Source organism: Mangifera indica, chromosome 20 (genome assembly GCF_011075055.1).
Source record: "Mangifera indica cultivar Alphonso chromosome 20, CATAS_Mindica_2.1, whole genome shotgun sequence".
Classification (NCBI taxonomy): domain Eukaryota; kingdom Viridiplantae; phylum Streptophyta; class Magnoliopsida; order Sapindales; family Anacardiaceae; genus Mangifera; species Mangifera indica.
This window is the reverse complement of record NC_058156.1, coordinates 1,105,735-1,116,962: the sequence shown is the minus strand read 5'-3', so window position 1 is coordinate 1,116,962 and position 11,228 is coordinate 1,105,735. Positions and strand designations below refer to the sequence as shown.

The 11,228-nt window shown below is 32.4% G+C and overlaps 1 protein-coding gene and 1 long non-coding RNA gene across 2 annotated transcripts; both read left to right on the top strand.

Annotated features, from left to right (window-relative positions):
- The first annotated feature begins 507 nt into the window (after positions 1-507).
- On the top strand, positions 508-3,583 carry LOC123203966 (putative RING-H2 finger protein ATL21A). The gene is made up of 2 exons (XM_044620464.1): positions 508-1,236; positions 2,886-3,583. The coding sequence occupies exons 1-2, from the start codon at positions 546-548 to the stop codon at positions 3,392-3,394; spliced, it is 1,200 nt and encodes a 399-aa protein (XP_044476399.1). The 5' UTR covers positions 508-545; the 3' UTR covers positions 3,395-3,583.
- Positions 3,584-4,487: 904 nt separating this feature from the next.
- On the top strand, positions 4,488-6,162 carry LOC123203967. The gene is made up of 2 exons (XR_006499428.1): positions 4,488-4,895; positions 5,711-6,162. It is a non-coding gene; the product is annotated as an uncharacterized LOC123203967 (long non-coding RNA).
- The last annotated feature ends 5,066 nt before the right edge of the window (positions 6,163-11,228 follow it).

Genomic DNA, 11,228 nt, shown 5'->3' with positions numbered 1-11,228 from the left:
AATCGTGTATCATATCATATATTAAAAATCTAATTTTCTGGATTATGTATTATGTATAATATCGTATAATATGCTTTTTAAAAAATAAAATAATAAAAATATAATTAACATATCATTATTTTGAAAAAAATCAAAAACACTCTTAAAGTTCTAAAATTTTTCATATACATTTTTATTACATCATCATTTAAAAAAGAATGTATCAATTTATATCGATAATATATATTATATCGTATTAATTTTATACTCTTTATAATATGCATTGTGACTATGAATAGAAGTGGATGATCGGTAAAAATTTGATTTTTTAAAACTTTAAAGAACAGGTGAACATTGTCATTTAAGCAAACCTTGGGTGGGAAATAGGCTTTTGGCCACCAAACCTCCTCTACGCCACCGCCCGGCACCTAAAACCAACTTGGAACGTTTCTCACTTAAATTAAAATAACTAATTAATAAAATAATGAAAAATTAATTATAATTAACTGCCTTATGAAATGATAATACATTGCTTTTCAAATACGATTAGTACCCACCAAACAAAAATGGCTCCTCTGCAACTGCAACCCTTACTCTCCTGGCTGTTTTCTCTCTTCTTCTTCCTTCATCTCGTCCAAACAACCGCTCAAAATTGCTCTGAAACATCTTGTGGAGACTTAGCTATTAAATTCCCTTTTCAGCTGATCGGCACTTCTCCTCCTAGCTGTGGCTATCCGGATTTTGGTCTATTTTGCAATGGTAAAAACCAGACACTTGTCACCATAGGTTCTGTGAGATATGTTGTTGAAGATATCGACTACGGAATCCAGGCCTTGCAGATCAACGACGAACATAGCTGTCTTCCAAAACAGTATCTGAAGGGTATGAGTTTCTCTGGTTCTCCCTTCCTTCCGGATTATTTCCTCAGCTTCACGTTTTACAATTGTTCATCAAACGCCACTTTGCCAAGCGATAATCGGCATGGACTTATCGGTTGTCTCAGCGATGAGAACAACAAGGTCCTGGCTTTGCCGGCCATGTTTGACAGTGAGTCGAGGTTGCCGTCGAATTCCTGCGAAGCAACTGCCACTGTCTCCGTTCCGGTTACGGGTTTTTCGTCTGATCTCGAAGATAGCTTGCAAGTGATGTGGAGTACTCCCTCTTGTCAACTCTGTGAAATGCGTGGCCAGGCCTGTGGGTTAAAGAATAATTATACTTCGGAAGTTGAATGCTCATCCGATCCTTCTGGCTCCTCTGGTATGTTAATAAATCTTTTCCATCTCTGTTCATTTTTTCTGTTCTCACTGGGGGGTTTCTGTAGATGATTAAGCATGATCAAACTGTTTTTATTGGGGCTGATTTTGTTTAATAGGCTTAAACCGTAATTCAAACTGATTAAACCTTTTTTTTTTCAATTTGGTTTGAAAATTTTTTGAACAATTTTTTTCAGTTTAATTTGAAAAAACTTTCTAACCACGTTAAAACGAACCATGCACATCCCTAATTTTAGTAATAAACAATGTTTTATGAAAGTTAGCATTATAGGTGGATTCCATCAAAGGGAACTCATATAAAAAGCCAACCTGAGCTTTGTTTTAATTTAGAATTATTAGTTTAAGTTTGAACTCGACTTGCTTACGTTAGTGAACAATAACATTGATTTGTTGAAGAATAAGAAAAATCGTCAAAGAAGAAGAAAAAACATTAGAGTTATAAACAAAAAAAATCGTTTGAGAAGAAAAAAAAAATGGTAACGAGGTGAACTCAAACACTAATGATTGACTTACACATATAATATAAAAAAGTTAAAATTAAATAAAAATAAAAATATAAAAGATTAATTAAGAAATAATAAAATTTATTTTGATATTTTTAATATATCAAACTACTAATTTTTTAACACTATAAACTATTATTTTTTTAAATCCAACAGGGTAACTTTGAATTTTTCAAAATCAAAGGGTTAAGTGACCCTCCTCAATCCTCTCTATGTTTGCCATTGTTTGACATCAAGATTGATCATGAGTCAAATTCGAGTTTAACAAACTAAAATTGTTTCAAACTCTCCAAACATAGAGTCTAGTCCAAACTAGTTCGGTTTTAATCCACCCTTGCCAATTGAATAAATATTTGAAGTAAAAAAAAAATTAACTAGAGACATTGTTCAACATTATTTATACAAAAATACCTCGTGGAAATAGCACAACTTGTGCGAACAGTATCTCGTGAGTAGATATTTTGACTTTGTATATATTGAACATTTTTGTTTCGAGTATATGAATTTACGTCATGTAATTTAATTTTCCGAATAAACAATTGAAGTCAAATATGATTAGCTAAAGGACCCTATAGGTTCCAATGTCCTTATCTTATGGCTGGTGGAGCATCGTTTTCTTTGAAAACATGATGGCCCAATCTTTTAGAACCATTCGACAGGCCTTCGTGAGCAGCAGAGTTCTACCAAACTCAAGATCAATCAACAAACACCAGCTGATAGCAATTGCAAATGACAACTAGGCCAACTTTGTTTAATTGGGCATTTAAAGTAGGGTTAGATTTAAATTGAGTTGAATTTGGTTTGATCTGCATGAAATTAAGTTTGAACTCGTCAAATTTGTTTCAAAAAAACTTGAGTTTAACTTGTTTTAAAAAAGTTGAATTTGAGTCTAACGTATTAATAAAATGACGTTATTTTAATGCTTATTGATAAAAAAAGACAACATTTTATATCAAATCTTTTAAATTTGTGAACTTAATGAATTAAACACCTTTAAAGCTTGAACTCACTTAAACTATACTCGTTCGAACCCAACCCTTGTTCAAAGCTTAATCTTGTAAATCTTTTAGTACAATTTAAGTCATATTTTTGTTTCTTCAATCTACTAGGACTGATTTTGGATGTGTAGGTCTTTCGACTGGAGCCAAATATGGGATAATCATGGGAGTTGGAATACCGGGGACACTATGCATTATTGGGCTCGGTTGGCTCCTCCGTAGAAGGGCTAGAAATGATAATCAGCGCCGGCAGCGCAACGCCGAATTGTCCAGCTCAATAGCGCAGCCGCAGCGGGCGGTGATGGTGACGGGTCTCGACGGACCCACCATAGAATCCTACCCAAAAACTTTGTTAGGCGAAAGTGGGCGACTGCCTAAGCCTAATGACAACACTTGCCCAATATGCTTATCTGAGTATCAACCTAAGGAGACCTTGAGGACCATACCCGAGTGCCAACATTACTTCCATGCTGATTGCGTTGACGAATGGCTCAAAATGAACGCTACCTGCCCTTTGTGTCGCAATTCGCCAGAGAATCCTGCCGGAATTCCTTCTTCTACCCCAACATCTTCACGTTCTTCAGGAAGTCCTCCGTCTACCTCAACATCTTCTCGTTCATCCACCGGATTGTTGCCTTAGACCAAAGTTTTCACTTGTTATTTTGTGTAAATAAGTATATAATTGAGATTTGTTCCGTTCTATCGTGTACTAATGGCAGGTATATTTCTGTGTCATTGAATTTTACTGTGTGTGATACAAAGACAACAAAATTGAAGGGCTAAAAAGACGAAATTGAAATAAAGAGATACAGAGGTTTGTTGATTTCTATATCAAGTTTGATTGCATAAGAGAGCGGGATATGAACATAACTTTAGCAGGCACATTTGCAAGCATGAAGATGCTTCTGAAGTGATGCATTTGCTTACATACTGATAACTTCAGCAATGGTGGAAAAAATAAAAAGGGTATTACTGAAAGCTCAGCAATCCCCCATTCAGAAATCTCTATCAAGGAAAAGTCCAATTGATGAAGTTAACCTCTTTGTCCTCACTTGTTTGGGTTCTTATTCTACATAATCCATCTCTATATTTTTATGGACAAAGATTACTTCTAAAAAATGTCCAATAAATTTCTTGAGTACATTACACCAAATCTCTCAAGGTTTTGGTCGTGTCAATTCGAACATGATCCGATTTATTTTCGAGTGGTGTCTCATTGATTTGAAATAAATTTGCCAGATGAAAGTTAGCCCTGCTCTCTCTTCGATCCGCAAGGAGCTTTAACTGGAAGGCCATAGGCACTGCGAAAACCAATCTATCTCTCGGCATCGATACGGTTAGCTATCTACACTATCTTACAAAATCCAAATCCTTTATTTTCGATTATTTTTTCAACTAAATCTGAATTTATGCTTTTCTTTTTGTCTTTGAAATTACGAGCTTAATGTCAATGCTATATGATTCATATGTTTACTCTGTTTATTTTGCTGTTCTGATAGAGGAGCTGTAATTTCTGTAGCAAGGGCTAATAGCCGTAGGCTCTCTGTCGTCAGAGCGGCGAGACTTATTGATCGAGGTAATAATCGTTCAATTAACTCAATTATGCAGCCGCGAAGGGCGGCGATTGTTCTTGCATTCTATGTCTATCTCTATCTTCTTTCCACGATATAATACAAATTGAACTGGGTAGTATTTAGTTTTAGTTATGATTGATTTCTGGTTTTTACGGTTATGATGGAAGCAAGGATTGAATGATAAATTCTTTCACAGCATAAGTCTTATAGTCTTCGGGATATGGAGAATGAAACTTCAGTGATTATGCATAGAAACTTGAGTTTGGACCTCAGGGGTTAACAAACTAGTGGAACACTAGAATTTATAGGAAGAAGGTCTGGGTTCGAATCTCTGTCACATTTCTGAAACACAGACTTTTCTGATGTAGTGATTGTAAGTTTGGCCACTATGTCCGGGGTTTACCCATCCAACCAATGCTGAGGTTTTGAAAGATATAACTATGGAAGAGGTTGCTAACCAGGCCCAGCAGTGAATGAAGTTGCTGTCTATGCTGCTGATTCATTCTTACCTGTTGCAGCATAGCAGCATTTTATTGATATAGTGCATAACTTCACTGGCTTTAATTGGTAAAGAACAATTTGCATTTGTTTTGTTGATAGTCGAATCGAATACAGGCAAATAATGTTATAATTTTAATTAATTTCTTAACATAGAACTTATGTTCTCATGGGCAATAATAATCTGGGCTAGTCCAGTGTTATTGTGGAATATCCTGGATTTTACTCCTACAATAAAGTAAATTTATAAACAAAAGAATATGCTCTTCAAAAATGCAATATGCCACCCTTTGTTATTCATGTTTGTTCTGCAGTTATTTAGACCACACTTGAAGGAATTCATGCAACAAATGCAAATAAGGTGTCATGCTTTTTTCTTATTTTAGTAAGTTATCAATGCTGGATCATTGGCCTCTTACAGACACTACAATGGTGGCTTAATGGTTTGGATCATTTTTTCTGACCTGGGTCATCTCTGTCCCTCCTGATTATGTGTTCATATATGTAGAATTCTTTCTATCATTTTTTATTTTTTCCTTTATGAAGATGATACTGAGATCAATCCACTTGCATAAACTTGTATGCAATATATGAATATCATGTTTTGGTTGTTTAGATCCTACAGGCACGGCAGCTCAAAGTCCCTCTGGATTGCAATAAACTCTGTGCTTGAAAATATAAGTCATTCATCATGTTTGCAGTATCTACATAGATTTGTTAACCAGGATGGTGGAATCTATGACAAAATGTTGTGCTGTTGTATAAAGGTTTTATAGGAGATTTTGTTTCACCACCAGTCCTTCCCATGTGAACACAGTGAGGGTTGATCTTCTGCAAAAAATATTCTTTCTGATATATTAACAGTTTTTCTTTGTACTTTATAGGGGATGGACCCTGAGTCTGTAGGTGAAAAATAGATGCAGAAGCTTGTAAAGAGTAGGCTGCTTTTCCATGTTCTTTTAAGGGAACCCTTGACAATTGATTTGTTGGATGGTTTCATTCATATTTAGTTATAGCTACCATAATGTGCTGCGGGCTTTCATCTGTTGGTGGGCTGGCCTGCCCGCCAGCACGGCAGGCCAAGCTGGAGTCGCATGACACAGCTCGTTGCCACTTCTAATGATACATGTGAACTAGAAACTGAAGGCTGCATTTGAAAGATTAGGAGAGGGGTGGTGGGGGGAATCTTGTCGGAAAGCATTAGCATCATGGGAATTCAACTCTATTTAGGTTTATCTTGCCCTTTATCAAAGTGGTATCTAGTCTGTGCTTTCATTATGATTGAACCAGTATTTTTAAAATTGAATTGAATTGATCAGCTCGATCGATTAAATCATGAATCAGTGTACAATCTGATCTGGTTTATATATAAATATCGACTTATTTAAAATTCGATCAAATTCAATAAATTCGTTGAACCAAAAAAACTATTTACAACCAATAATTTGTAATTGGTTTTTTGTTTTTATTTATGTAATGAAGTGTCAATCGTTTAATTAACATATTTAAAATTATGTTTTATGTTTAAAAAATATAGTAAATGTTTGATATTATTCAAGAAATACATAATAATTTGATAATAAGTTGAATCGATCAAATTGTGAATCAGTGAAATAGCTGATTTATTGACCAGTCTAGTTTTAAAAACACTGGATTCAACAGTGTGTTTGTAACTTGGAATTGCGGATATGCTCTTAGCCATTTACTCCATTGAAAGGGCTCTTTAATTCTAGTTTACTGCCACCCTATCTCCAATGGTATTTTGCCCACCTCTATCATAGTCCCTATCTTCATTGTTATCGAAGAATCCGAAGAGAGAGTCGGGTAGGGAATTTGGTTTAACGGATTGAATTGTTAATTCTAATATAAACATATATATTGTACAAATACAATTTAATACTCTAATAATTATATTGTAAATATAGATATTTAGGGTTATCTATCTTAACCACGTTACAAATCTAGTTAAAGGGTTTAATCGGACTTTCATTGTTGTTATTATAATCCCAGTTACGCAAGGTTGTAAATTATGTATATTTATAATTTAAATTTATACATTATATTAATGACTTGTCTTGGAAAACAGTCAATCTAGATTACAATTTTCTAGTAATCTTGTGATAGAATTTTCCGTTAAATGAATAATTTAAATTTGGCCAAAAGACTTATTCCCACCCAAGGTTTGGTAAAATCTAAAACTCTCATCCATTAACTTTTAAAAACTCAAATATTCACTTTTCTATTAAAATTACTATTAGGAGTAAGGGTAAAAATGTTATTTAGTTAAAAATATTTTTAAAAACTAAAAATTTATCATATTTTCTCTCTTCGTTTAAAAATCTAATAATTTCTCTTACCTAAAGTTTAAAAAGTGATAATTTTCTTTAGGGTTTTTTAACTCGCCATCTCCTGTGCATTCTCTCTCCCTCTCTCCAATGAAGACAAAATGTCTTTATCTTAGATGAATACGATGAATTATCTTTGTCTGAAAGACAAGACATCTCAAACAGGTGAGAGTTTGAGATTTCACCAAACCTTGGGTGAGAATAAGTCTTATAGGCCAAAAGACTTGTTCCTACCCAAGATATAGTAAAAACATAAAGTGACCTTCTCCAATTTTCAAAAACTCAAATACCTACTTGAGTTAAATTTCGTTAAAAAATTTAGTTAAGATAAAGGGTAAAACTATTATTTACTAAAAAAATAAAGTTTTATTACATTTTTATCCACAGATTAAAAAATCTCACATTTCCCCTCCACCAAAAGTTTGAAAATTGACGATTTAGCCCTAGGGTTTTTTCCTTTCTCTTTGGCAACCATTCGCCGAACTCCGGCTGCCAACCATTCTCCCTCCTAGCTCTCCCCCTTACCTTACTGATCGTTTTCGATCGAGACTTAAACGAAGATGACTAGTCTTTTTCTGAGACAAAAAAGCGTTGTCTTTGTCTCTCTGATGAAGACAACACTTCTTCGTCTCTTAGATAAAGACGACGCGTGTTCTTCTAAGACAAAGATTGTTCATATTCGTCTAAGATAAAAACGATTTCTTTGTCTCGTTTTGGCTGATGACAGCTGACAAGACTAGGGAGAGACTAGGAGGGAAAGATAAGATGAAAGAGAGGATGGTTGATAGTCGAAGGCTGATGAATCATCGTCGGAGAGAAAGAGAAAAATCTTAGGGGTAAATTACCTTTTTTTAAACTTTGGGTGAGTGAAAATTATAAGATTTTTAAACCTAGCGATGAAAATATAATAAAACTTTAATTTTTAAAATTATTTTAGTAAATAACAGTTTTACCCCTTACCCTAACTGAGTTTTTTAACAGAATTTGACTCATAGATGAGTGCTTAGGTTTTCAAAAATTGAAAAAAGTTATTTTAGTTTTTCACTACACTTTTGGTAAGGGCAGGTCCTTTGGCCTATATTATACTATTATCTCAAAAGTCTTCCACATGCAACGCAAGTTTTTGTTGGCCATTGAACATGGTGCCATTAAAGTCATACAATATATACATAATTTACAGGAAGAAGCTGTTTTTTTTTTTTAACAACAAATTTCGTTTATTGGTCATTTTATATGTAAAATGCCTTTTTTCGTGCAGACAACTGAATTGTGTTGACATTTCCCTCTTGCTTTGACTCTCTGGTCTTATTCTAATCTATGCCATTGGCTTTTAAACGTGCCTTTCGTTCACGGCTCACTACCATAATTGCTTAGTTCCGAGCATAATGTGTAAACAACTAATTTGAAAATGACCAAAAAAAAAAAAAAAATTCTATTTATACTTAATTTTAGATATCTAATTGAGTATTTATATAATATATTGTTTACATACATGTGCGTTGTCTAGCTGACACACAAATAGTTGGACAAAACAAATTTATGTGATATCATTTGACCATTTTGATTAGATTTTGGGTGATTTTTATGTTAGAAAACCACCGGAGAGGGAGGTGCTGGGAAGACCAATTGACAGCCTTCCTGGATTGGTCGTAAAAAAGTGGTTACTAAGAAAAAATCAAACCCTAAGGGGAGAAACACAACTTTTTAAACTTTAGGTGAGGGAGATGTTAGTTTTTGAAGTTGGGGGGGGGGGGGGGGGGGAGAGGGGTATAATATAAAATTTTAATTTTTTTTTAGTTTTTATTAAATAACAATTTTATCCTTAATCATAACAAAAAATTTTAATAAAAGAGTGAGTATTTAGGGTTTTAAAATTTTGTTAGTGGAAGTTTGGAAATACACCAAACCTTGGGTGAAAATAAGTCTTTTGGCATTTGAAAATGACAAAAAAAAAATACTATCTACACTCAAATTTTGGTATCTAATTGAACATTTATATGTTCAATAATCGATCTCAAAACTAATAAATCAAATATGTCAAAAGTTTAATATTAAAATATTAAATATTTAAATCCATGTTGTCTTTTACATGTCATTAATATTTGATAATAAATTATTACTCAATTTGTATATACAATAAATATTATTTTATTTTTAATTTAAAATTATTTAATCGCATATCATTTAAATACTCATTCTTTAAATTAGTAAAAACTAAATACATATAATTTTATCGATAAAAAATTCTAAATGGTAATTTGAATGATAAAAAAAAAAATTTATATATAAAAAAATATAAATTCAAATATTCTCTTGACTTATTTAATTTAATAATTATAAAAATTTATTATTTTTAAAGTAATTAATTTTGGTCCAATATGATAGAGTGAAGCTTGTGTCGTCCTCTAATTTTGGTCTACTCCCCTTGTCCGATGAGTAAGAGGAGTTTAGTTTTTTAAATCTCATTTGTAGGCTCGTTATTATTATTATTATTTTGTTTAATATAAATTTACTTAAAAAAAAAAAAATCCTCCCATGGTCCGTTCAACTGTCAACGGTCAAAAGTCTGAAGGTACAAGCTGTAAACATTCTGGACTTTTTCGTTTCCAAGTGATTAATTGGAAGGTTTCTCAATTTCCCTTCAATTGGGTAGTGGAAAATCGCTGCCCTCTTTAATTTCTCTCCAACTTTCATAATTCGCCGTCTCTTTTTATTATAGTTGACTGACTTTTCGTTCAATTTTGACGGAAAGGAACGATTATTATTATATTTATTATTTATAAAAAAAATAATTTATTTTAAATTCATTAAAAATTATAAATGACAAATAGCCAAAAAAATTTCAATTATTTATAAAAAAAAAAGTGGACTAAAATTGGATTATTCTAAAACGAAAAAAAAAAAAACCTAATCAATTATTAAAGAAAATTAGATAATTTTTTAATTACATTTTATTATGAATTCACCTTTTAAGGTTAAATTTAATCTCCAAATAAGATCTTGATCAAAATCGGTTTAAATTCAAAAGACTAAGTTTCAGATTGATTTGAGATTAATAAATTGAAATTGGAAACAATAAAATAAAATTGACTTTAAATTCAATCATAGCCAACTCAAACTTGAATTTTGAATCAATTTAAATTTGATTTGTTTGATCCGAATTCGAATTTGGATATAAACAAATCATATTGAATTGACTTAGGGTTAAACCCATTTGTAACTCTAATGTTTGACACATAATATATTATAATTACAAGACAAAAAGATTTATTTCTATCAAGGTTTAGTTCAGTCCCAAATTCTTACCCATTAAGTTTTAAAAGCTCAAATGTACACTCATAAGCTGTTAAAGTTAACAAAATTCATTAAATTTAAGGGTAAATAGGTTATTTAATTGGTAATATTAAAATAAATAAAATTTTATTACATTTCTCTACCGTAGTTTAATAAATTAATAATTTCCTCTACTTAAAATTTTAAAAACTTACATATTCCTTTTAGGGTTTTCTTTTTTTCTTCATCTTTGTCGGCAACAAGAATTTGTCAACGTCTTCATTCCTTGAGCAAAGATTGGCTTCGTCTCTCTCTCCCAATGCTCTCTCTCCCTTTAGATCAACATCTCCTTCGAACTTTGTCGTTCGATTCTTTGCAAAATGAAAAAATCAAAATGGGTCGTTCTCCATTGTCAACTCCCAAAATGAAACGAGCGATGAAGAAGGTTTGTCGTTGGCTCTAGAAATGAAACTTGTGATGAACGATAGGAAATGACCCATCTTTGTTGCGAAGAATCGAATGATGAAGACAAAAACAATGTTTTCATCTGACTCTATCAATATTAAGAGATGACCAAGGGGTGGGAAGAGGAAGTTAAAGTAGTCAGAGAGGGAAAAAGAGACCCTGGGGATGTGTTGTGAGGGGGGAGGGGGGAATAGTCATTTTTCAAAACTAAAAAAGTCAAGGTTATAGTAAAATTGTCAGTTTTTCAAATCTGAGGGATATTAAGAAAAATTATATTTTTTTAATATTACTGATAAAATAATAATTTTATTTTTAACTT

Coding starts and splice junctions, on each gene's coding strand:
- LOC123203966 (XM_044620464.1), top strand. CDS start 546: ATGGCTCCTCTGCAACTGCAACCCTTACTCTCCTGGCTGTTTTCTCTC. Junction 1,237..2,885: donor CGATCCTTCTGGCTCCTCTG/GTATGTTAATAA, acceptor TTGGATGTGTAG/GTCTTTCGACTGGAGCCAAA.